At 46.9% G+C, this 27,392-nt stretch overlaps 1 protein-coding gene across 10 annotated transcripts; it reads right to left on the bottom strand.

Moving 5' to 3' along the window:
• Positions 1-471: 471 nt before the first annotated feature.
• Positions 472-27,392, bottom strand: snx13 (sorting nexin 13). Of its 10 annotated transcripts, none has more exons than XM_030346990.1 (26): positions 27,206-27,392; positions 21,204-21,316; positions 20,908-21,010; positions 20,437-20,526; positions 15,713-15,834; positions 15,055-15,173; positions 14,482-14,586; positions 13,804-13,892; positions 13,263-13,346; positions 12,834-12,972; positions 12,583-12,671; positions 11,943-12,042; positions 10,372-10,568; positions 10,118-10,222; positions 9,842-9,974; positions 8,831-8,868; positions 8,373-8,442; positions 6,708-6,886; positions 5,651-5,770; positions 5,460-5,570; positions 5,148-5,309; positions 4,366-4,437; positions 4,079-4,224; positions 3,668-3,736; positions 3,441-3,553; positions 472-3,049 (listed from the first exon to the last, which is right to left on the bottom strand). In XM_030346990.1, the coding sequence occupies exons 1-26, from the start codon at positions 27,215-27,217 to the stop codon at positions 2,814-2,816; spliced, it is 2,916 nt and encodes a 971-aa protein (XP_030202850.1). In that variant the 5' UTR covers positions 27,218-27,392; the 3' UTR covers positions 472-2,813. The 10 variants fall into 10 exon arrangements, with proteins under 10 accessions (XP_030202850.1, XP_030202851.1, XP_030202848.1 ...); XM_030346991.1 differs by having other exon boundaries at positions 5,651-5,758; positions 6,708-6,850; positions 27,206-27,391; XM_030346988.1 differs by having other exon boundaries at positions 20,890-21,010; positions 27,206-27,391.

Genomic DNA, 27,392 nt, shown 5'->3' on the forward strand with positions numbered 1-27,392 from the left:
CTCCCTGTTTTTATTAATGGTTACGGTGTTCCCTTTTTGATTTATTATATGCTTGTACTCCTCATAGACCCTTTTTGATTTATGCTTGTACTCCTCATAGACCTCCACAAGCAGCGTCTGTTCGCATTTGGATAAGATCCCGCTCGGTCCTTTTCGGACATTTGATCCATGATTTGACATTCACGGTTCTGGGCTGGTTACATATCTCGTGAGCGTGCGTAATCCACGATAACGTAAACCTGGCTTGAACTAGCCTGAGCAAGGAGCGGCTGAACTACGTTGATGGAATGGGTTTAGCCTCAAGTGGAAGTTGGCTAGTTCTAAGCGCCGCTTTCGTTAGCGACTTTGATGGAATACCCCTCAAAACTGTAATACAGAATAGTTGATGCTTGCATATCACCAAGCAATACGCAAAGTCTGTTCTCGATGTACATACAGCCCTTACAGAGTACATATGAAACACTCAATTGGTCAGTTAGTCTCAGTTACTGTTTTATTAGTGTTATACTGATCTGAGCACGGCTGCACCAAAAGTAGCAGTTTGATATGCATGATGCGGAAAAAAAAAACACCCTTAAATCCTCTTCAGTCGCTTAAAATTACCATGACTTTGATTCATTTTTTTGTAGATAAGGAAAAATATGAAAATAGAATTGACAGTACATTTAGGCACACTATTAACACATACTGTACACATATGCACACTTTTTTATCATCATAGATTCATATACATTGGGAATTTAAAAAACAAAAGCATGACAAGTTCCTTTATGGACAGACAGGGACACAAAGGGGAAGTCACTGCATCGAGTATGGGGACAGATATTCAGCTCTTAAAGGGCAAGAGGTTCAAAAGTTCTCTTCGTCTCAAGCCAATTAAAGTCCAACAGGGCTGCTCAGTGCAAGCCAATCCCAGCAGATGGGTAGGGAGGGTTCCGGTACAGTCTAGGCAGGTAGTCACACATCCTGCCCACTACTCCCTCCTGTGCTGCTTTAAGCAGCGATTCAATGAGGTCATAGGAAGTGTCATTCCTGCGATTCCATTGGAGGAGAGCGCCTCTGACAGGTAGCCACATTTCAGTGAACATCTAGTAAATTTGTTCTAGGCCAAGTCTGGCCTTGGCTTAAGAGCTAGTCATGTAACCCCCCCAAAAAATAAAAACAAAACAAAGTAAAAACCATAAAAACATAGTTACAGGTCGTTTAATTGAAGAAGTCCTTTTACAACAACGGAATGTAAGTTGTTGGATTGATTGTTTGATTTGATTTACTTTTGACCTGCTAATCTCTAGAAGTATGCTCAAACTTTTTTTCAGTACCCAATTATTCAAATATACATGCACTGAAGAAAAATATTGCACAAAAAAAAAAGTGATTAATTAGGGATAAATCTGTTTCCTTGTATCACTCCATTTGTGTGTGTGTGTGTGTGTGTGTGTGTGTGTGTGTGTGTGTGTGTGTGTGTGTGTGTGTGTGTGTGTGTGTGTGTGTGTGTGTGTGTGTGTGTGTGTGTGTCAAGGAGAGCTACGTCTTGGTCACTAATATAATAAAGCGTTTTAAGGCTGGCTCACTAGCATACACTGGCACAGTTTCGGACTGAAAAGAGTTCATCATGCTACAAACGTACACGCACGCACGTTCATACAGACACACAACGCTCTCAATGAACAAAGTACAGACCAGACCAAAGTACATTCTCTTAAACATTATACTAAAGTAGTACACTTTTCAAAGCCAGAGGGCCGCCAACACCACAGTATAGATTTAACCCTTTTAATGGAAAGGGTTAAAGGTGAACAGTGCATCGTGGATTAACCTTTTAACCCCACATGAAAACTGATATGGAGGACAGTAGTGTTTGGAGTATCGTCTGCTTGTGTGCGTGTGTATGCAGGTGAGTGTGTGTGCGCAGGTGCTTTGTTAGTTTGACAGTAGTGTTGAATGGGGCATTCTTACAGTCTGGAAAGGCCTGGAAGCCTCTGACTAACTCTTTAGAATTAGGTTGATGCAGAGAGAGTTTAGTCACATTAAAAAACAAGACGTGTCCTTTTGAACCAGTGCAACTGACAAAATCAGTTTTCTAAATATGCGATTATGTAATATACACAATTATCTAAAACCCAAGTGATTATTCGCTCAATCTTCCTCAACACATAAAGGTCAAACAAATGAATGAGAGCTTAATCCGTCTATATGCAAGCCGAGAGAAGCAGGAGGGTAAGGCAAGGTGAGGGTCAATGCGGGCTACACTGCAGGTTAGAAACAAACCGTCCAACATCAACAGTATGTGGTCTGCTCTCTGGACCAGGAAGGGGGGCTCGGCACGGCCTGGGCCAGCTAAAGCTAAACACCTAAATAAAAGGTCCAAACAGAAGATCATACAAACATGTTCGTGTTTGTGTGTCAGGAGGGCAGTGTGCGAGTGTCGACTTGTTCCCGGTCATTTCAGTCTTTCTAAAGTCTCAGCTGGATGGAGTGAAGAACCATGGTGAGGAGTGTCGATGGGAGACCAAGAGAGGTCCAGAGAATGGACACACACACACACACACACACACACACACACACACACACACACACACACACACACACACACACACACACACACACACACACACACACACACACACACACACACACCTCGCTTCCCCCAATCGCTTCACTCTTCATCGTGGTTGTTCTTGAGTCTATCTGTGTTTGTTTATGGTGGTGGTCTACATGTGCACGCTTGCGACGTGCCCATCTCGTACGCCTCCACGCCTTGGGATTCTGCTGCCCGGTGGCCCATCCCCCCCTCCATCTCCACCTCTCTCCTGTCACCTCTTGAGGGCGGTGCTCTTAAGTTTCTGGCTGTAGCGGTGGGTGCGGGGCGAGCGTGAGTGCAGCTTGACAAAGAGCTCAGGGAACTTGTACTGCGGGAACATGGTCTCAAGGAAGCTCTCCAGGAAGACGTAGACCAGCCGGCGGTTCATGGGCTGGTGCTGGAACATGTCGAAGACGCGCAGGATGCCTTTCCGGGTGGTATCCGCGCCGATGATGTGCTTAAGCTCGTCTGGAGGGAGAAAGCCGTCAGACGCGGAAACAGGTCAGGTTATTATGGTTTGTATGCCGTGGCGTACAGGTGCATGGAGATGGTTGCCATTAACATTTACATTGAGCACGTTTTTATCCAAAGCGACTTACATGAAGTACATTCGTCAGAAGAAGGTGAAAGAATATATCGCTGTTGGTACAGTAAGGATGTTCATAAAACTAAGTGCCAAGCACTAACAATCTGGTACTACGGATTTTATATTCATTGGCATTTCCAGAAAATGTTCTGTTCTGCCAGTTTTGAACTGCCAGAACATTGCATAAACACTGTAAGGGTTGCTGTTTGATTCCCAGTTGGGCCACCCATGTTCAGAAAATGTATTGCAAATATCTGTGTGTGGGGGCCCCACCTGGCATGATGCCCAGCAGGTTGGTCTTTGCCGCGACACGGGTCCTCATGCGGGTCCCCTTGTCCCGGGTGGGCGGGCTCTCTGCCAGGATCCCATTGGGCCAGTAAGAGTCCCTGCACAGAAAAGGGTGGGGCCGGAGAGGGTGACTGACACGTCCCCCTAACCAATCACAGTGAGCTTAATGATATGCGTGTGCTGAAGGCAGGGGTAAGAGGGACAGGAGGTACCTGAACTTCTTGACGTAGTCTGCCACTTGCTCCGGTGAGGTCATGAAGTCCACGTGGTCCACGATCTTCCTGTTGCGAGCAGAAAACGATCAGTTAGTCAGGTATGGTTAGGGTAGGGGTGAGTAGTTAGCTAGGTATAGGTATGAGTGTAGGTCGGGGTGAGGGTAGGGATGTAGGGGTGAGGGTAGGAGTGTAGGGGTGAGGGTAGGAGGGTAGGAGTGTAGGGGTGAGGGTAGGAGTGTAGGGGTGAGGGTAGGAGTTTAGGGGTGAGGGTAGGAGTGTAGGGGTGAGGGTAGGAGTGTAGGGGTGAGGGTAGGAGTGTAGGGGTGAGGGTAGGAGTGTAGGGGTGAGGGTAGGAGTGTAGGTCGGAGTGTAGGGTAGGAGCTAAGGGAGGGATGAGGCTGTGCCGACCTGTTGATGGTGTCTCCATACGTGGCCCTGATGAGCTGCTGCAGCAGGTTCTTGATGTTCCTTCGCAGCCACTGGTTTTTCTCCTTCAGGTCAAACACCTCGTCCATCAGCAGCAGCATCACGCGCAGAGGGATGTTGTCGTCCACCTGGACGGACGGACGGACGGAAAGACGGATGGACGGACGCACACACACACCAGCTTGTCAGGTTCTGGAGCGGCAGTATTAAATGTATTGTACACTGCTTCAATGTATTCTCCAAGTGTCCCGCACACACACCACACTCACGTTGTCGTCGAGCTGGGCCAGCACGCGGCAGTGCTCGGGGTCGATATCCGACTTGGGGAGAAGTGGAGGGACCTGAACACACAGAGCCAACGTCAGCACCAGCTCTGTAGCGGGGACCCCTAAGCAGCCCACATGGACCCCTATCCAGCCCACAGGGACCCCTAACCAGCCCACATGGACCCCTAACCAGCCCACAGGGGCGGGCTCAAGGGGGACTTGAGAGATTTAGATTGGTTATACCTTCAATAGTTTTATGTATAATATGACTATTTGACGAGTATATTAATATATACGTTGAATGATCATTGTGTTAGAAGTTAAGGCCCCGAAATAGATGCAGTCAAGTCAATCTTATTTGTATGGCCTTTAATAAATAGTCAGAGTCTCATAAGGGCTTTACAGGCCATGTATTTATGATACCCCCCTGACCCTAGCATCCCAAACGGCTATGAAAATTCCATTCATTAACAAGGAAGAAATCTGGAGGAGAACCGCAGAGTGGGGGGTCCCTCCTTTCAGGGATGGTGAGAAGTGCAATCATTGACATACAGTCTTATCAAAAGCAAACATTTACAAATTTATGTTAGAACATTTTGAAAATAACTCTGGATGATGGGGTGCTGGCCAACGAGCGAGCGATCTGGTACACCCCAGCTCCTGTTCCCAACACCTCACCACAATATTACAAATGATGCTCCAAAATGAAGAGTGAAATATCAGTTTAAAGTTAAACCTTCAAGGTCTGGATGCAGGGATCCATGGACCTCCTGGCGGAGGCTCACCTTGAATATGGACTGCTTGATGTCCTGGCCCAGACGCTCCGACATGCGTCCCATGTTGTCGGAGACCTTGTTCATTCCCTCAGCCAGGCTGTCGGGTAAGGCCTTCACCACGTTGGACACGTTCCTCATGGAGCTCCGCAGCGGGTTCACAAACGTGTCCATCTGGAGAGTGACGCCCCGCCAGAGAGAGTTTAGGACAACCACTCTGGTGAACGGCACCAGAATCAAACAAATCTCAACCGCATCCGAAAACACGAACATATCCGCACAGCATCCCCCACAGCCTCTGGGGGGGGTCTGCGACTCACTGACCTTGCGTGCGAAGTCTCCTTTGCCCTTGTTGTAGGCCTTGTTCTCTAGGAAGTCGTAGACGTGGGGCAGCAGAGTAGGGCAGGCTTTCACCATCTCTGGGTTTATCAGTAACTGGAGAGCACACGCAGTGAATACGCGCACACGCACACACACGGCTAGACACAGAGATGGCTGTGAGTAGGAGCCCGTACCTGGAGGTAAGCGTTGAGGTCCTTTTTCCTCTTCTCCAGGAAGTCCCGGTCCATGTTGTTGAATGTCTTCTTCCCAGGCAGCCGCAGGATAGACGTCAGGTTCTCGTACTGCAGCGAACACTTAGGAGTCATTATGTTAGCTGTTATTTTGTCAAAGTAAAGGCCCACGTCCCCTTGTAGTGCTATAAGCCCTGTTTCCACCATCAATACTGTGCCACACCGTACAACAAGTCACAGTCAGTAAGACAGGCAATAGCCCGCTCTGTCAGACACTAGTTTCACAAGTCCAATGATAGACTAGCTCAAAGGTAACCTGACATCAGCATTACATTTCCCAAATGCATATTAGTTTTAAACCTCTCAGTTCATTTTCAATTTCCTAGGGCCGTTGTCAACGGGCATAGACCAAAATGGCTCTGGACGTAATTGGATAGACCTAAGACCAATCAGAGTAACGAAACATGAGACACATTGGCGACAGCCACCTTGGTTGTTACAGAAATTGCAGCACTCCCATAGGGCGCTCCTCTGGCTCTCTTGCTCGACCCTGAATCAGTGATCTTAGGCGGGGTACTGAAGTCACCATCGCCGGTATCAGTCCTTTCTGTCTAGCGTCTGGAGCTGCCGAGGAGGCAGGGCTTCCAAGCGAAGGCATCGGAGCAGCAGTGCTCTTCCTTTGATGGGATACGTCACAAAACGCCCCCGATGGAGATAACAAGTGCTGCTTGGACGGGTACCCCGCTAGCCCTAAAACAGTGAACAGCAGGCCAAAGACTGCGTGACCAGCCCGAGCTCTGGGTCAGCTTAACACAATAAATCAGTCTTTTGGCATATTTTCAAGATGGGTAAACACAAAGAAGAAGAATTCACAGATAGTGCTGACGTTTACCCTTGCCTAAACCAAACAGAGTGTTTCCAGTAATTGAGAATGCATCTGACAGAGAAATCTTCTATTATTTAAATAAGCGCTAGACTCCGGGTAATGTCCGGACCTGACCTCTCTGGCCATGTTCATGTGTGCGCATACGTGTAAACTGCTGGGAGCCCCGCCGCCCACCTGCTCGGTGATCCTCATGTGGAAGTCGTGGAAGTCGGAGTAGCGCCGGTAGGTCTTCCAGCAGTCCTCGCTGCCGTCGTTGTTGCGGCGGAACACGGTTATGGCGTACAGCGCGTACGTCTTGCCGTGGTCGTTGCACACCCCTGAGGCACCCCAGAAGCCAGGGAGAGGAGGATCAGCTAACCCCGCACCCCCCACACAGGCACCACGACCACAACCACATGGGGTAGGGTGGGGGTAGGGAGAGGAGACGGCAGAGCAACGGGGGAGCCCAGGGAGAGCAGGGGATGATCAGGGGGAGGGGGGGGGGGGTCATCAGAGAGGAGGGGGGGATGATCAGAGAGGAGGGGGGGGATGATCAGAGAGGGGGGATGATCAGAGAGGGGGGGGGGGATGATCAGAGAGGAGGGGTGATCAGAGAGGGGGAGGGGGATGATCAGAGAGGAGGGGGGGTGATCAGAGAGGGGGGGGGGGGGATGATCAGAGAGGAGGGGGGGTGTTCAGAGAGGGGGGGGGTGATCAGAGAGGGGGGGGGGTGATCAGAAAGGAGGGGGGGATGATCAGAGAGGGGGAGGGGGATGATCAGAGAGGAGGGAGGGTGATCAGAGAGGAGGGGTGATCAGAGAGGGGGAGGGGGATGGGGATGATCAGAGAGGAGGGGGGGTGATCAGAGAGGGGGAGGGGGGGGGTGATCAGAGAGGAGGGGGGGTGTTCAGAGAGGGGGGGGGGTGATCAGAGAGGGGGGGGGTGATCAGAGAGGGGGGGGGGGGTGATAAGAGAGGGGGGGGTGATGTAATCAAGGAGCGAGGGTGAATATTCCATAGCAGGCAGGAAGAAGGAATTAAAGGGAGAGTGTGTGGCGGGTGGAGAAGCAGGAAGAGGAAGAGCAGGAATAGAGTGGAGGAAGGGACAGAAAAATAAAGAGGACAGAAAAGGGAAATGACCGGAAGGAAAAAGGAAGAACAGAAAATGTTGAAAGTAATGATGGAAGGAGAGCAATTATGGAATACACAACGTGTGTGTCATGCATAATGGCAAAAAAGTAAACGGATGATTTTAATCAATGGTGGGAAGGATCATATAATCAAGAGAGTCTGAGGGGAGGAGGGCGAGGGAACAGGGAAGGGCTAGGAGACACTTTGCAATACACAAGTAAAATCCTCTTTTATAATAGCGGATGTTAAAACATTCTCCAGTGGGTCAATCACGATCAGCCTTACAGGTGGAGCGTACAAGAGGAGGTATTGCAAAGGAGCGTGCAGAAAGGCAGCCGTTTGGTTTGAATGTTGTCGAGGGGATTCTTCATGTTTGTTTACGTTTATTTCCCCTCACTATTTATAGGACTCACTCAGATGGTTAAACTGTATTCCTACACCACGCGATGGTTCAACTCATGTTATTTTAATTCCGTATCAACATGATAATATTAGAGTGAGGTTTAAAAAAAAATATATTGTTCTTGCTTGTCTGGCACGTCTGCTGCATGTTCCAAGTTTACTACTACTACTACGCACAAGTATATCCAGAGATCTTCAGAGTGCATTGCTAAAATGTCACCAGCATGTTTGACATCAATGTCGGGTTAGTCACCTCATGCCTGGGAGCACCGCTAAACTTCAACACGGTCTGTTAAGGAATGACTTCGGAATGTGTAAGGGAGCGTACCTGTATCAGAGATGAAGGCATGGATTTGCATAGTGTCATCATGGCAGGAGTTGGACAGGTCATCCAAAGACTGAACAAAGGGAGGAGGTCAGTAACATTTAGGAACTTCCAGAGAAGGTTCCAAAATACATGGGAATGTTGTCTTTTTACCTAACACGTCAAGCAACCAAATTCATGTGTAAGCCAGAATCTTTGTACCGGCAAACCAATCATCTCAATCCTCCATTGGCTGGGGCCAGTTTTTATTTTTAACCATGTTCAAGAGTATGAAACTATTCTTGCAGTCAAACACAATTAAAATCATTACAGATTACCACTTATTACTAATTTCACTGTTTAGTCAAGTACAATATTACGCACATTGCCTGCTGCAAAAATTGGGGGCTATTAAGAAGCAACACAAATTAGGACTATGTATTCAGCGAAAATAAAACAGTAAGATAAGACAGTAAACATACCAGGTTAATGCTTCCCGTGGGTGAGCCGTTGAAGGATTCTGCAGAGCAAGAGACATACCACAATTAAAAAGGTCCACATGCTTACAAGTAGTTGCTTGCAGTAGCCTAGTCCATGACTATACGCCCTCACCTGACCATAGCCTATACCCTGGCTATACGCCCTCACCTGACCATAGCCTATACCAGGCATCTCCAAACGGCGGACCAAGTGACGGTCCTATCCGGACCCATGACCAATTTAAAATAATATTTTTTATGATTTCACTATACAAAGCATGATTATGTTAGTAAAATCATTTCTCACTGAAAAACAAATTGAAAGGCAGAATAGTCAGTAGTACAGCATAAAAACAGCATGTTTGTTTTATCAAGACAAGAAAGAGATATGTGAGGACCTGCTGGGTGTAACACCACTTGAGACACTGTTTTGCTTACTTGAAATGAAGGCCTGATGCTATTTTTTTGTGTTTATTTGAAATATAGGCCTGGTGTACCTGTTTTGCTTACTTGAAATGTAGGCCTAATGCACTTTGTGTTTATTTGAAGTGTAGGCCTAGTGTTCCTGTTCTGCTTACTTCACATGTAGGCCTTATGCACTTTTTATGTTCACTTGAATAGCAGGCCTAATGTACCTGTTTTGTTCACTTGAAATGTTAATATGCGTTACTTTGTCTTACTAGTTTTTCATGGTTAAGAGTAAGCTATTTGGAAATTGAAAATAAATACATCTGAAATGATAAGGTAATATGCCGTGTTGATTGTATTTGACAAAAGAAGGCTATTAGGACGTGGTAGGTTCGGACCTTTCTTGGAAGGAATTTTTAGTAACTGGACCTTGTTCAATTTTAATTGAAGACCCCTGGCCTATACCCTGGCTACACGCCATCATCAAACAACCTAGTATTAAAAACCGAATGTTCAATCCCCTAAAACATGGGGCACTGCAAAGACAAACCAAACAAATGTACACGCACCGTAACTGTGCACACACAGTTACGGCAGCACACACACCTCCGTCGCCGTCGTCCGAGCCCCGGTAGCTGGGCTCCTTCAGCATGTCCAGTTCGGCCAGCATGCGCACGTACAGCGGGCTCTGCTTGAAGGACGGGTAGTAGCGCTCATCACGCAGCATCATGTCGTACACCTGGAGAACACACACACACACACACACACACACAAACACACACACACACACACACACACACACACACACACACAATGCTGAAGTGTAACTGCACCTATAACAACGCAAAGCCATGAAGCCAAGTGATGAGCCTTCCTCTGCACCTTTCTCTGGACTTCATCAAAGATTTCCGCCGTGGGGTCCTCCTTCAGCAGCTTCTCCCCCAGTTTGATCACAAAGGCCTCGTCCACCTGCACCCTTGGGGAGGCCTGGCCGCCGCGGGGCGAGCGACAGAACGAAAGGAGGAGAGAGAGCTGGTGAGAAAACGAGCCATCTTTTTCAGCTTCAATATGATTGATAACCGCACAGGACGTCTCTACTATTCAGCAGGGATGGCCGGCCCGTTTGGTGCCGCTACCTTCTCCGAGAGGTACTGCTCGAACACGCCCTGCGCGGCTGCCTTCAGCAAGCCCTTTGTAGTGCTGCTGGTTTGCTTCTTGCCGTCGCGCTGCCAGGCATGCATCACCTCCAGCTGCTGCTGCGCCGTCACCCGGTAGCCCTCCACCGTCAGCCAGAAGAACAGCTCCGCCTGCGCTCCCACCGCCTGCATGTAGTCTTCACACCACACACCCCACAAACCAAACACACACACACACACACACACACACACCAGCGGCATTACAACATGACGTCAGTCACCGGTCCGAAGCTATTTGAGAGGCATCTTTAGGCAGGTTCTATAGCCTACTTCACACTTGGACACTGGCCGTCAGAGACAGAGTAGAGCGTCTGGAGATGAATGAAGCAAGGGCGATCCAAGTAGATCTGGTACGACTATTGGAATGCACCCTACCCTTTTATTCTACGAGTTCGTTCCTCCAACATGACAAGCTACCCTTCGACGGCCATATGACTCATAGCGCGACAAAAGGTGTGTTAACGGGGCCTCCGTGATGGTGTGTGACCACAACTGGACTCACACCCTACAGTGGAAGGTGCTCTTTCTCCTGGGGAAGTGAACGATTCACCGATGATCGATTGAGTTGTCGTTAGATGGCATCAAGAGTGTTCTTAAAGCTAGGAAATAAAGATAGGACATCTGTCCAATCGGTTGTCACTATTCCCGCTTCAAAAGCTCCCCGAGTGTCAATAAGCCCCACAGTTAACGAAGCCTTGATATACTCTTTGAAACACGATCAAATCATGGCTTGATATGCAGCTCTACACATCCCAGTGGCTCCGATGTGTAATAGATTACACATACACACCAACCCACTATTCATTGTCCTACCTCTAGCTCTTAAAGCCAGCTCTTTAAACGCTGGCTTGAGAAGACGCCGCTCTTTTACATTGTCCACAATGTGAAAACGGGACCCTGTGAGCCAAAGGGTTCAACTCTTCATCTCATCTAAACGATTTAAACGTCAGTGCAATGTCAGTTCTTCTGTGTCGCAAGACATTTTGAACGCCTCCCGTGTTAAAAAGCAAGAGATTTCAGTTTTGAAAGGCCAGTAATGTGATGACTATGGGTCATCAAATAGGACAAGCAGGATATGGATTAAGTAGGCATGTAGAACAACTGCTCCATGTCCACGGAAAAGAACAATATGTCTGTCTGTCCCACTTTTCTCCACCTTCGAACTATTACCCTCAGGTAGCAGGTTTCGATACCCAGCCCTCTCCAAAAATAGAACAAAACAGTCATTCATTCCACAATCCATCAGCCTTTTAAACAAACATTTAAAAATAAGGTTTTAATTGTTGGTTTAAAATGACAACATCTTTAGATGTGTCCCTGAGCTATGTGGAAAATATGATGATTTGGGGCAGTGGTTGTTTATCTTTATTTACTTTTTGTTGTTTGTTTTTTATGTTGTTGTTGTTAACGGTCATGTGTATCTGTCTTTTCACTGAGAACAATTTCCCCAAGGGGACAATACATTTCTAACTAACTAACTAACTGTCTGGAAAGGCTTCAGAAGGGCTTACCCATAAAGAACTGCAGAGCTATGTTGTGCACCAGGATGTGATCCAAGGGAATGATGCACAGCTTCCCAAAGTTGGCGGCCAGCTTCAGTGCATCTACTTCCTGTTCAGCCCGTAAAAAAAACAAAAACAGGCAGGGGTTAAGAAGCACACACAGAGAAGAAGGTAAACGCTTTCTGTGCTGCGCTTTCACATCTACATTTAGGGCATTTAGCAGCAGCTTTCATCCAACTATAGGTTCATACACACATTCACACACCGACGGAGTCAACCATGCTGGGCAACAGCCAGCTCGTCAGAAGCAGTCAGGGTGAGGTGTCTTGCTCAGGGACACCTCGACACTCAATGAGTATTCATGTGAGGCAACATTCGGCCTCAGGGGCAGAGGAATGAAGTGGTACAGAACTAGGTGTCCCCAGGGAGCGAGCGTGGGGGGCTTGAAAGGAGACACATCCTAGCTCTCCCCGGCCCAACCGCATCACATTTTATCATCCAATTTCCAAGCAGTTCCCCGCAACATAACCTTATCCTTAACCTGACCATGAACACGGTCCTATGATGATTCCCGATAGTACTGAATGGGAGCTCTTGAGATGCTGAGTGAGACGCTATGGGAGCTGTGCTCTGTTGCAGAGGAGCTCACCTTGCCGGATTGTAGCCTCTGTATCCTGGTCTCACAGATCTTCCTCACAAACAGCAGACTGTTGATCTGATTCTTAATCACGTTGATGTCTGCAGGATTTGAGAAAGTGAGAGAGTGAGGGAAAGTAATAAGAATAATGAAAAAAACGAATTGATGTAAATAAAATAGATCCACACATTTACTGGAATGTGGGCCAGTCTGTGAAGTGTGTGTTAGATGAAGTGTGTGTCTGCGTGTAAGTGAGTGCGCACCGTCTCCAGCCGTGTCCAGGGAGCGGAGGTACTGCAGCTCCTCCAGCACCTTGTCCTTGACGGCCTCCAGCTCTGGCGGCCGGTCGGTCAGCCTAAGGATGTTCATGAACGCCTCGTAGTTACAGCTGGAGTCACGGATCTACACACACACACACACACACACACACACACACACACACACACACACACACACACACACACACACACACACACACACACACACACACACACACACACACACACACACACACACATTAACAAACACAGAATCCCTTCCCTATGACGAAATCCTTTGAGGACTATGGGTACTCCATCAGTACCCATAGGAATAATTTACAACAGCAGAGCTTAAATAGCATTGGTCAGTTCACCCCCTCCCTCCTATTGGACTCCCCGGGGGCAGGGGAATAACAGTGAACAGGGTCATACCATCCAGATGACAAACTGATTGATGTAGTCGGGGTCACTCAGCTGGTTGATGAGGGGCAGGAGAACGCCCCGTGCCAGCACCTCCTGCAGGCAGAAGAGAATCCACATCAACACCGCAGACCTCCTGTAGCCTCGCCCCCTCCAGGGCCCACCGTGGCCTCACTTAGACCGGTTAGGGTTACAGTCAACATTTTGCTCATCAGCCATTTTCACCACAAACAAAAACAAAACTCCCAGAAAATGCTTTTTGCATGTCCCAATTACTGATAAACAGAACCTTAGATTAATGTATTTGTCATAGTGAAGTCACTCGATAGTCTAGTGGTGGGGATGTGATTCTCGGACAGAAGGCTGTGGGTTCAAACCTCGATGTCTACGGTCTAGAAAAAAGGCATCCTTGAGGCAAATGTCCAACCTCTACCGCCTAATTAATGGCATACATCCGAATAAGCTTTGGATGAAAGCATCTGCTAAATGAACAAATAGTAAAAAGCACAGATTTTCCGCTATGGCGTGACACTATTCCCTGTGAGTTTCTCACCCGCAGGAAGTATCTCATGTTCTTGTTGTGGAAGTCTCCGGGAGGTAGTAGCAGATAGAGCAGCACTTCACACAGGTCCCGCAGGAAACCTGCCACACAGAAAAAGAAACACACACACACACACACACACACACACACACACACACACACACACACACACACACACACACACACACACACACACACACACACACACACACACACCTCAGATCTGTCTGCCAAGACATAACACTTATCCACTAAGTGGTTGAATGTGTTTTACAGTCAGTCGCAGGATCAAATCAGAATGTTTACTTGTGCACAGAGGTCATATTACAATGAAAGTGTTCAGTATATGAAAGCAATTGAACGAAGCTCTCACAATGAGATCAAAGATGAGAGTGTTCATAAACATATTAGGGATATATATAAATAATAAAAAGACAGACAGAAGTGTGCATGTAAACATACAGTGATGGACAGAGAGAGGAGAGAGAGAGAGAGATGAGTGTGTGCATGTAACATAAAGTGATGGAAGGAGAGAGGGGAGAGTGAATGTAAACATATAGTGATGGACAGAGAGAGGAGAGAGATAAGTGTGCATGTAACATATAGTGATGGAAGGGGAGAGGGGAGAGTGAATGTAAACATATAGTGATGGACAGAGAGAGGATAGCGAGAGGAAGGTGCATATTATACCCTCTTCGTCTTTGCGCGACGTGCACACCACGTCTCGGCAAATCTTCCTCTCCAGCTCCACCTCCGCCTCGAAGAACGAGTCCACCAGCTCGTCCGTCATGTCCCCTGGTCAGAACCAGAACGACATCACCACCACAACACTCACAGTCCTGATTATCATGCATTCATTAAAGTCAAAACCGTAACCAAAACATAGAGGGATGTATCCCCAACACAGCTACAAAATAGTACTTCATTTAAACGTCACAAAAATATAAATCACATACACCTGTTATTTGGCTAATAAACTCATTTCTAGAAAGACTCAAAGTTGTAGGAGCCCCCTCGTCATAATCTGAGTGTACAGTAATTATTGACTGCTTAGACATAGCCTGAGGGGTAGATAGACTACCGCCATAACATTTGCTTGAAGGAATAGATGTAAATCAATTTACGGAAATTACGTGAGATTGCAATGGATTTGATGTTTTTCTGGTGCTTAATGCACACCTTGATAACCCATCAAAACAAAATGATAAGAACATAAAAAAAAATAAAGAACATGGCCTGATCATTCCATGTGTGTGGCCTTACTCTGCTTGTCCTCTCGGTCCCCCAGCCGGTCCTGGGCTTTCCTGAAGACGCGCAGGTGAGTGGCGAAGTCGTCCACCAGGCGGGTAGTAAAGTAAGGCTGCCAGTCCACCTCCTTGGACCTACAAACACACACAAGATTGTTAGAAATGCAATAAAGCTGGACCGGCCAGGGCTTACATCAAGAGGTGCCCACATAAATGTCAGTGATGACATAAATGTCATTTATGGACGATAACTATCCTGGCTAACGCCAGACCTCATCTCAATCTACATTGAGAAGAGGTCTGGGAACCTCATAAATTTTCTCGTATTTGAGGGGTGGTTTATGATTGCCCGGAGCCGTTTATTGGGCACTACAAATGTCTATCATACGAGTCTGTACAATCGTATCAATTATACCAGATGACGTATGTAGAGTGACAGATATTCGATGAGGAAGAAACCGATGGGTGTGTCGCATAGACGTCGTCATTGTCTTGCCGTCCCTCCCCATTCTGTGATAGATTCCCTATCTCAGGAGAAAATCGGATCCATGGAATCCAGGCTGTCTAGCAGCGCGAAATGAGATTGCGTGCAAGGCAGCATGGGTATACCCAGGCTAGACGATAACTGGTCATGATAAACTTTAATGGGTCCCATGTGTGTGTGAGCGAGGTACCGTGTAGAGAACTGGACCAGGGCGTTTTGCAGAGTCTGCCTGATCTCCAGCAGGAAGGATTCATCCTCACTCAGGGTGTAGTACCAGTACTGGATGTAGTCTCTCAATGCATACTGAATCACCTGTGGGACAGTATTCATTACGACCACAAACATAAAAGGGATTTGACACCATATGCGTCATCAGTTTGGCAGAGTTCAATGATGGAGAATGTTTTTCCTTGAACATCAATACAAATATCATCTTTCCATCACTCGATCTTGTAAGGCAACTTTATACAAAGGGCTCCAGAGTGCGACCAAAATATTTAAGGGTGCGACTTATATTTTTTATAGGTCGCACTGGTGCACCTGACGCTGCCCGGCTGAAAAAAATAATTTCCTTTGCAATCGTATCATCGCTCTGTGTTCTCCTGTAATCGAACTCACACTCATGGTAGGATCGTATCGTGGTCTAAACCAATAAGAGAAAGAGCTCTGTCGTTTTTTTGCCTCCGATTGGCACTGGTCCTGTTCACTGCTTGCGTTGTGTTTTTTTAAAATTGCGAACGACCTGAGCGCCAGAGTAACTGAAACGGATAAAAAAAATAATCGCGACAAAAGAGGGTGAAAATTAAGTGAGGTGAAAACATTTTTCATTCATTCATTTCAGTTTTTTCATTAAAAAAAAACTAAGCCTACTGTTCCAACATGCCCTACTACCGAGAGTAGTTATCAAGAGAGTCTGAATGACCCGCACAAGCCCTTTTATTTGGAAATGTTTTATTTTGCTTAATTTCTTAGTTTGAAATGTTCCATTACAGCTCAGTGAAAAACTTGAAACACTTTATTTATTTATTTTATATATAATTGTGCTTCAAATAAAGACAAACATTTCTCTACATCTCATGCTGCGTTCCAGGGAAACCTTTTAGCCCGTAAGTTACAAGCTGGAACTTGGAGTGAATCGGTCTGGTACGAGTTCACGGGTAGTGAGTTGCGGGATTGTCTGCCGTTCCAGGGCATTTCACGCGTAGAAGGTTGTGGAAAAACACGGGTTACGGGTTGCCTGGAACGCACCATTATTCTTGTTCAAAAATCAGTCACATTATATGAAAGTTATGGAAAGCGATAAAAAGGTGACCTCATGGCGTTAAAGGCGATGCAATGAAAAATTTGGTGCACCTAAATTTTGTGCTGGTGCACCTAAAAAAAAGTTAGCCGCACTACTGCAACCAACGCATGAAGTTAGTCTGGAGCCCTGATACATGGGGCTGGTAGAAAGCAGCCTACAGACCGTCCTGATCACAAACTCATTCCTCTGTCCTGAAATACAATGTAATTGGAGCCAATCAGCGACTGAGTCGTAATTTATGACATAAACGGGCAAATCAGGGACTGAGTCCTAGTTGATGTAACAGGGCAAATCCGGGTCTGAGTCGTAGTGGATGACGTAAACGGGCCAATCAGGGACTGAGTCGTAATTGATGACGGAAACGGGCCAATCAGGGTCTGAGTCGTAAATGATGACGTTAATGGGCAAATCAGGAACTGAGTCGTAGTTGATGACGTAAACGGGCCAATAAGGGGCTGAGTCATAGTTGATGACGTAAACGGGCCAATAAGGGACTGAGTCATAGTTGATGACGTAAACGGACCAATAAGGGACCGCGTTGTATTGGATGACATAAAATAAAGGCTGCTGCTGGCAAAACAGTAGTGGTGGCCCCGAAGAATCGAGCCATAACGTTAACATAAGTAGAGCAAACAAAGCCATAAGTGCAGTTATTTCAGACTTAATGACTTTTAAACAAGAACATGAGTATGCATGAGCAGAGTTTCTCGGCGGAAAATATGTTTTAGCCGTTCCCCAAATGCGTCACGCAAAAGTGTCTCACGTGTTATTTTTTAGTTTGTCTGTCAAGGCATAGGGTCCCGGCCCCTGAAATCGATGAGGGCGGCTAGAGGTCCAGACTAATCTGTGTAGCAGAGCCGAATGTGAGCTCACGTGATCAGGATGGTCTCCAGGCCTGGTAGAAAGAGTCTGAATAAGTCCCAATATAATTGTCTATCCTGGGCCTGGCCGTGACAATGCTTGTTGCTTGAACAATGATTGACCAATGAATGAAGAGGTTGAATCAAACCTGTGGCTGTACAGATTAAAAACTAACCAAATGGCTCCCCAACAAAGAAACATTTTACTCAAAGCTCTACTAGCCTTGAGCATGTGTGAGCGAGCAACGAACAACAAAGCCCTATGCTCTCGCTCTCCCATTCTCTCCGTCTCCATTGCAAGTGCACACATGCCCACGCACACTAAAATGCAGCTGCAGCCACCTGATTAAATTAGGCCAAGCCATTAGTCATGTCCCCCCCCCCCCTTCAGCTGCAGCTTCCATAGGAACTGCACTGGTGTACACTGACGGGATCAACCAGAGTTATGTCACCCAAAGGAAATGAAACAAGAGCACGAGACAGAAAGAAAGAAAACATTCCACAGAGTTATGTGCACACACACTTCAGCAGGAGGAGGTGGGGAGTACAGGGTGTGTGCATGTGCAGTGTGTAACACGCAGCCAGGCCCATGTCGTTGCACATGACAGTAGAGCCGCAGGGAAGACGGCTGTGTGTGTGTGCGTGTGTGCGCTCGTGCATGGTACAGAACTAGAGTCACGCTGGGTAGAGATCACTTTTGTGTCATCTGACCATTCAAAACTGCTGTGTCTGCCGTTTCACTAACTAGCACTCACTGCTTCTCTCTTTTTCCTTTCTGTCTGTCTGTCTGTCCTGGTTCAGCCACACCTTTAATAAGTTTCCCCACCGTCTGTCTGTGAACGGCCGTTGATGACCTTCGACACAGGTGGAAAAACACAGCAGCAGTGGGCCCCCACTGAAGGACATTCACAGTTTGTCTAGAGAGGGCCACTCAAGGTCTGGCTAAACTTTGACTGGTCTAGATGACATTTTTACCAATGGTGGGGAAGAAACGGTGTGGCACTGCACACATTTCTCCCCGTTACACAAACAATAGGACGGGTTCCCTCTTGCAAACTAAATAAAAGCCCTGAAGCAACCGAGTCCTGCAGGCGTCACCATAAAGGAACTTTCAGTTCAGCTTTCAGGCAAACCAGGCTCCTCTCAGCCGCTGCTCCTTCCTGCAGCTCATTGAACCGTTTTTCACTACAATTTCACTTGCAGTGGCGGTATAAGGTTACAAATACTGATCTGCTCACGTAGTTAACCAAGGCTCAAATACTGCAATCCACTCAAAAACAATAACTATTAAGACTATGCAAGTTGATCTCAATGCAGGTTAATAAAAACAGAAGTGACGTCACGCTCCCTGCGACTGGCGTGGACAAGACCGACAATCTCCCCATCGAAAGAGGTGAAAACCATTATAAGTCAGGCATGTGGAGACATGCCTGACTTATAATGGTTTTCACCTCTTTCGATGCTTTTATCCTCCCCTTGGAAAAAAGCGGTGAAGTGGAGCAAAGAGATCGCCATGTCTGTACCGGAGTTCCAAGTGCGGGTGTTGACGTATATCATTCGCGTCGAGAGCAGTGGAGGGCATTATCAAACCTCACGAAATGTTTTAGTTTTCTTTGCATGAAAAATTATCATTTAAATCCACAAACAACATATGTGTACTCCAGGGCATATAAAGACTGGGACCAGATAATAATTACCTTCTCTCCATTGAAACCCATTCATCATTTTTTTTTCTTTCTTTCGATCTCATAGGTCCCATGGGCTCTACCGGAAGTGCCATGACTTCGCCACTCTATTCACACACTTGTGAGTAAATCATGTAAATGGAGAGGAGAGCTCCGTCTTATCTCTTTAAAAAACAGTTATATTATTTTGCGCTACGGACGCGTCCTATCAAGGTCAATTCACACACCCGAGTAAAGCATATAAACGGAGAGGAGAGCTCCGTCTTCTCTTTAGAAACAAATATTATTTTGCGCTACAGATGCTTCATATCCAGGTAAATTCACGCTGTGAGTAAAGCATATAAACGGAGAGGAACTTCGGTAAAGTTGGAAATAAATGGGCAGATTCTGAGTTTGCGGTTCAATAGATCATCAGTAAAACATTGTTGCGACACAATTGACACCTCTAGCTAAATGTAGTAACCTAGAGAACCAGCTACCTCATTGTTTTCATCCAAACGAGTCGACTTTAGCGAACGGTGAATTGCATTGGCTTCTGTGAGCTGAGGGTTCAGTTTTGCAAAGTGCAAAACTGAACACGACCACAATGTTAACATTAAAATAGCATCGCCATTATTGACTCTAGAGCCCGACAACTCCTTCCATAGAGGCATGGCCTCTTTTTGGTCCGACTACAACCTTTGGAATGGGGAGAGGGGAGGGGAGGGAGTGGGAAGATGCATTGGTTGGAGGCACAGACCTTTTCGATTGTTGCAGTATTTGTGTTATGGGATTTTACTGCATAGGGTGGTTGTTGATATAATATATTTTTTGCTAAATAAATGTAAAGAATTGTTTTAAAGATTATACTTGTATTATGTTTAATCTCTCCATATTTCCCCTGCTCATTAATGTGCACAAATGTACTGTATACCCTTCTGGTGCCGGCAGACACATAGAAACCTCCCGGCAACGTGCGCTTTGCGAGCACTCAAAAAGATTTGCGAGCGAAAAAACAACCATTTCACCTCCGCAACTCCATCCTAGGGGAAACACTGTGATCCATTATACATGAAGAGATGTGTACCTGTTGGAGTGGCTCATCTATGAAACTGGAGCCCGTCAACCTCCTGTCAATCTTGATAGGCTTCAGGTCCAGCTTAAACTCATCCAAGGTCTAAAGATGGAGAGAGAAAGAGAAAGGGATATAGAGAGAAAGTGCAAGGTAAAAAAAGGGGTGCGGTTACTAGGGCTGAGCAATTTGCTATCAAGATACTCTGTACCTTTTTATAAAAAGTATAAAAAGGTACATTTAGAAATGTCAGAGATCGAGAGAGCGAGGAGGGTATGGAATGCAAGGGCGCTAAGAATATGAAATAGATATATACACTGCAGCTTTCAGACTCCAACATTTCAGACACCATCATCATATTAATGGACTCCAAAAATGAAATTGCTCATCTCTACACGATCAACATATCACATCAGCTCTAACGATAAAAAGTGTAACCAAGGGGACAGGGCCACAGGCTACGCTTACACATGAAGGGGTGTTGACCTTCTGGATGCCCGTCTGCATGGGGGGCAGGTAGGAGTGCTCGCTCCTCTCCAGGTGCTTCTCTGAGTTGATCTTCCCATAGAGCAGGGTCACCGCGAAGCCGCTGGGGAGAGAGACAGGCACACAGGCCTAAACACAGAGCTAGGACACACGGCTACGGGGTGTCCATGGGATTCAGACCGTGTGTGTGTGTGTGTGTGTGTGTGTGTGTGTGTGTGTGTGTGTGTGTGTGTGTGTGTGTGTGTGTGTGTGTGTGTGTGTGTGTGTGTGTGAGAACAGAAGGATTTCAGACTCACCCTCCAATGAAGCAGAGGATGTAGAAGGCCAGGTAGAATATGGCAAAGGGTCCGAAGGTGATGAGGAACAGCACCACCCCGAGACCCCCCCATCCCCCGATGGACAGACTGGCCTGAAACACACACACGATAACATTAAAGACATGCTCTGTGGGATGTTGTTATTTTGTGGTTTAGAATAAGCATACAATTCCCTGCTGGGGTGAATCATCACTTCTGAAAGTGATGAGGTGTAATCCTTCCCTTGAGTTTGTACACCTCAAACCCTCCGTTTCCGGTCATTGTCCAAGCAGGAAGGCATGCTCTATTTTTCTCTGGATAGACAACTCCTCCAACCCAAACCGTAAAGTACGGCTGCAACCAACGATTATTTTCATAGTTGATTTATCTTACACTTTTGATCAATCAAATACTAATTGACTATATAAAACGGCATCACAATATACCAGCACTTGATGGATTCTCCATTTCAACGACTTCGATTGATTGACTAATCGCTTCAGCCCTAGTGTAAAGCAGGCTAACTACGATAATGCTAACTGACTTATCTCTGCTTGCCTCCCCCTTTTGCCTTCATATCTGCTTCAAGGCCCTGGGTCCCATGTAATACATGCATAATACAGCCTCCAGGCTAGCAGAAGACATGTTGTAATATTAGCAGCGCTGGCTAGCAGCCTAGCACACAGACAGGCCTATGCACTCTGTGGTGCCTGTCAGGGAGCATGTCAATCAGTAGGACCTTGATTGACATGCTGGTGAACAATACACAGCATGGCCTAATATAGCTTAGCATATGACAAGCCTCATAACCTTTTATTCCACATCCTCATGACGCAAAGGATGAACGGACGGACACACACACACACACACACACACACACACACACACACACACACACACACACACCCCCCCCCCCCCCCCCCCCCCGGGGAGAGAGGAGACGCCTGGGAGGATGACTCCCCAGGATCAGTGAGTGAGGACCCAGACACCTCCTCTGGAGTCACCCGATAGCGGCCTCACATCTCCCCAGAAGACCCAGCAGGCGGACAGAGTGGGATGACAGGGCCCAGCTTTCGGAGCGCTCCGAGACGCTGCTCACAACAAGGTGACAAGCATTGTGATGGGATGACGCAGTGCAATGACTGGGGAATGTGAATGTGAAATGCTCATAGTGCATGCATTGAAGAACCCGTTATGCTGGAACTATGGCATGGTAGAAACGACACCTCTACAGTCTGGGCTAGTCTGTATTGAAAAAGCTTCCGTTTCATAAGGAATTTATCAAAGAAAAAACTAATTTAGAACAAAGTAAGATACATTTTAATTGAATTGATTTCAAATGGTTATTGAAACACACACACATAACAACAAAATGTTGTTACGTGTGTTTCAACAAAATGAATAATGTTGGCAAGGGGCCCACTGGTGTTCTATCTGTAAACATCCCATAATAAGCTATGTGTTGTACCAACGGTCCGCAGAAACAGACAGAGTTGGTCAGCAGTCTGGAATGTCCCCAGACAGGTCGGACCACGTCTTGCCCTGACTCAGACAATAACCTCATGGTGGGTTTCAGGCATTCATGTACTAGCAGAAACCGAAGCCAGGATAGGCTATGCCTTTGCTATGGACAGACACCCTAGACGGCCGTCAGCAGCCTGTGGCGCCTTCTGGTATGTTTTGCCCGTCTTGAATTACATGCTCCACCATGTGGACCATGAACAGTCACTTATCCTTTCTCCGACTTGATTTTAGAGCCCAGGTGGAACTTTAATCATCCATTGGCTGGCAGTGACGTGTAATTGTGTTTGGAGCCTTTGGTATTCACTTCTCAGAGCTGGGGAAGACACACGGGGAGTTCCTTTTCCGACTCTGCTGTGCTGTTTACATAGATCACTCGTCTGTCAACAGCCATCGCAATCACTACTACGACCACTTTATACTCTACGCACAGACACAGACACAGACACAGACACAGACACAGACACAGACACAGACACAGACACAGACACAGACACCATTGTGACAACAGCGAGGCTAAGTCCACGTTCACCATGATCAGGGAGACTAGAAGAGTATCCTTCTGACGGTGACGTAAATCAGGCCAGCCTTCCTCCCATCATTAATTGATTCTGTTCAGCTTGATCGGACAGATGGGCCGGATTGAGGCTTCTCCGGACAATTTGTGTGTGCATGTGCGTGTCGATTAGAGGAACTAGTGCTGATGGAACATCACCGTGCATAGCTTAGTATACTGTGCAGTGGCATCACCATGGACTAAACCTCCTAGCACAGGACGCAGAGACAAACGCGGTAAACACTCACAACACACTTTCCTCGGCATGGCGAGTGATTGCAGCCATCTTAACAACATTTGCAATAACTCAAAGAAATGGCCTCATCCTTTCCATTTGCTTTGCGTGTACGTTTGTTTTGGTTCTATCCCCTTGCAGGAAGTATCCCCCTCCGGGTGCACTCGCCCCTGAATGTAGCACGCTGGGAACACTAGCCAACAGCTGCCCTGCTGCCAAGTTCAACCGACGCACGCAGGGAAAGTATTTGAATGCCTTTCAAGTAGGGGAGGGTTTGGTAACGCAGGACCGGTTGTGACGTTGTGGGTCCCAGCAAGCGGTCCTGGCAGGGGCTCAGCCTATCGGCGACCAGGCGGTGCTCCGGACTGTGGTTGAGCCTGGGGAGGCACGTCTCCCCCGGAGAAAACGGAAGAGAGATGGATTCCCATCGAGTCTCCACAGCTTATACAGGGTTTTAACAACACGCTCCATCTGGTCCAGTAATACACGCTTAACGATCTCACACACACACACACACACACACACCACACACACACACACACACACACACACACACACACACACACACACACACACACACACACACACACACACACACACACACACAGGCCATTAGCAGTCTCTGTATTCACAAGTAGCTCTCTGATGCAAAGAAATACCAGTTTGTTTGAATGGACAGAGGTGGAGAACAGGAATGGGTTATAGCCTATTAACAAAGTCAGAGACATGATCCACACCCACGTGCTCTATTATTTAACTTCACAGGGACTCAACATACCTGTGAGTGTATCATCAGTCACCAGCTCTCACTCTCTCACTGAGGCCTAGTAACTTCAGTTACAAGTCCTAAGTTGTGCAGACTTTACCAAACAGCGAGTCGCCTTATCAAGAAGGCTTTCCTTTACTAGACTCTATCCAAACACACAGGGCTTGGGAGTGGATATTTCTAGTTCTGTGTGCCTTGGACCAGCCCCGGTGGCTAGGCTACGCCGTGGTATATAAATCTCTCAGCCAATAAAATCTCCCTTTGCAGATCAATGTCTAGCACCTGGGAGGAAGAGTGCGTGCCTAAAAGGCCATTCATGGAAAACATTGATGTTAGTTTATTTACAGTGATGGTTAGTTTACAAAATGGTGTCTAAAATGTCCCGATCCAGTGAAGACAAAGTAGGGAAAAGGCCTCAGACTCAAGGCTTTCAACTTGATCATGCCGTACATGCATGATCATAACTCTAGTTCTGACACTACAAACATCCACACACTACACGGTATTAGTGTTACTATTACGATAAGCTTAAAGGAAAGCATGGATACGGGATGTGCAGATATTAAGTCAGTGTTTGTGATGAGGTTATGCCAGGATTCTTTAAAACTCAGATTCCATAACTCATTTATTGGGGCGGCTTGCAGCTTTCAAAGCTGGCCCCTTAACCAGCTCTGGGCGGGGCGACAGGTGGAGTAGCCAGAAGGTGGAACTGTGGATGCTCAGATCAAATGCATGATGCAGAGAGCAGACCAGAGCTGCTGGTCCAGAACCTGTATTCAATCCCCCTCCCACCTCCTTCTCTTGCAACATAATGATTTGTAATCTTTGAGGAGGTTACAAAGGAATAAGGACTGCAACCAAAAGAAACAAATGTTGACTCATAGACAGATGGCAGACTGGCAGAGCCAGTTGTGTCTCTCCTTTGGCAGGTTAGTCTGACTGCTTGGTACAAACATTTGAGGAGCGAACTGGGGGGGGGAATGAAAAGCAATAGGATGTTAACAGCTTGAACAAAAGCATAATTCTTTGTTAGGACTCCTCTTATGCGTCTCTGGAGAAGGTCTACTTTCCAGCCCTCCAGTGTGGTTTAGGGAGGGGAAGGTAAGCCATACAAAAGGTAGGCCTGCTCTGAAGAGCATGGCAATCCTTCAAAGCTTTGATTAAGACACCCTAATGCGATCTCCCCCTTTTCTAATGCAGCAAGGTAAAGCTTTATAACTGTGGGTATACACACTGGGTACACACATAATGTGTGACCCGTTTGGTGCTCAAACAAGAGTGTGTGTACACGCAGATGCAACACTAGCCATATTCTACACATGGGAATTAAGAAAAACAAGAGTTCAACAGAGGCTCGAGTGTTTTGTTAAAGATGCCCCGGGTTAAGCCGCCATTGAGAGCCTCAGCTTAATCATTGAAGGCGGTTCGAACCCAAGAGTGTAATGGACAAGGGCCAAATAGTGATGAGAACCTAAGCGCACTCTGAAAGAACAACACTAACTCTCCTTTCAGATGACAGTTCGCAACAACAACAGTGATGTACAGGTCGGCGGGATCAGACACCGCAGTTGCAGGAGAACAGCCTCATCAACACCTCCTATCTCAGCAGTAGTCTTGTGTGTACTCCAGTGATGCAGAGAGCTAATGACCCTCTCACAGCACAGCCATTAGCATCATATCTCACAGCCACGGTCCGACATAGGACCTTCATCCTTGGGAGGCTAAAGATTGCATACGAGACGATGTTAATACGACACACTTGCAGCATCAAGCTAAACAAAGCTAGAGTAATTCCATGGCCTGAGCATTACACAGAGGTCAGCGCGCCCTGCCATGAATGTAGACAAGCACACGGATAAAGACTTGTTATACAATGGCTGAAGCTCTTCTTAAACTGCTGGACAGGCGCCGGGGCCAGTTTGCCTGACACTGGGCTAAAGGGGTGGACATAGCAGTTATCCATTATCCAATTGGGTCTCATGAGAAAAAGATATGCTGGAGGAATGTGCTGAATGAAAATACCTGCACAATTAAGAGTGCTAACAAAAGGCCCTCGTGAAGCTTTGCAAGCATAACATAATACTCAAGGTAGTAACAAACAGTTCAACTCATTTGGTCATGACAAGGTAACTGACGTACCGAGACATGGCCATTATCAAAGCGGTGTATGTTATCCAAGACCCAGACTTTGGTGACAATCAGCGTCAGATGAATCGCAGCAAAAACAACCACAACAGATGAAGCTGGACGCTCAGGGTTAGCGGTCAGCAGACTCTTCAGAACCAACCTGTAGGAATGCAACGTGCAACAATCCCAGGAAATTGATCCGTTTATGCATATTACTGTCTGAATTTGCCTTAAATGATAGATAGTTAATACACAACGTTGCTGTGGGAAGGTGTTCAAATGATAAGAGACGTCTCGGGGAGCCCACACCTGAGCAGACAGCCCCTTTCTATCAAGCTTAATAACCTGAACATTGAACTACGGTTATAGTAAAAGTAGTGCTATCGTTTTGACTTATCAATAAAATCGCCAACACTCGTCTCACCTTAATTTGTGGTGATACCGAAAGTCTTCTTTTTGTAATGGCTTTGTTATTCATATCATCTAAGCGCATATCATTGACATTGCTTCAACATGAGCTAATCCAAGCACAGGGTTTGACAGTGCGGGCTCGTCGGGCTCTTCGCATTAGCTGTGTAATCCTGGCTTGAGTGACACTTAGCTTATGCTGTTTTTGAAACGAGAAGAGCCGCCTGTCTGCGGTGAGCCGCCCTGCCCGCCGTGAGCCGCCCTGCCCGGGTGTGTTTACCTGTGGGGCTGCGGCTAGGCGCAGCTAGCCGCCAGCTAGCTGTCACATACAACACGGGAGAATCTAACTAGTGGGCATTCTTCATCCGCTGTGTAGCGCAAGCACTTACCTCTGCAAGCATCGCTTAAAGTGCTGTTTGGACAGTGGTGTCGGCTAACCCCACCACATTGTAGCGTACGGTTTACTGCCTATTTTCTGGTTTAAAAACGGTAGTGTCTCCAGTATTCGTACTCACTCCGGAGAGTCGCCATGTTGCGAGGTTTACGTCTCAGGCGCCTCGTTTCTTGACGTCACTC

The sequence above is a fragment of the Gadus morhua genome, chromosome 22 (genome assembly GCF_902167405.1).
Source record: "Gadus morhua chromosome 22, gadMor3.0, whole genome shotgun sequence".
NCBI lineage: Eukaryota > Metazoa > Chordata > Actinopteri > Gadiformes > Gadidae > Gadus > Gadus morhua.

Coding starts and splice junctions, on each gene's coding strand:
- snx13 (XM_030346982.1), bottom strand. CDS start 26,901: ATGCGCTTAGATGATATGAATAACAAAGCCATTACAAAAAGAAGACTT. Junction 15,835..20,436: donor TAGATGAGCCACTCCAACAG/GTACACATCTCT, acceptor ACTGTCCCACAG/GTGATTCAGTATGCATTGAG. Junction 5,571..5,650: donor ACCTCAACGCTTACCTCCAG/GTACGGGCTCCT, acceptor TGTGCTCTCCAG/TTACTGATAAACCCAGAGAT.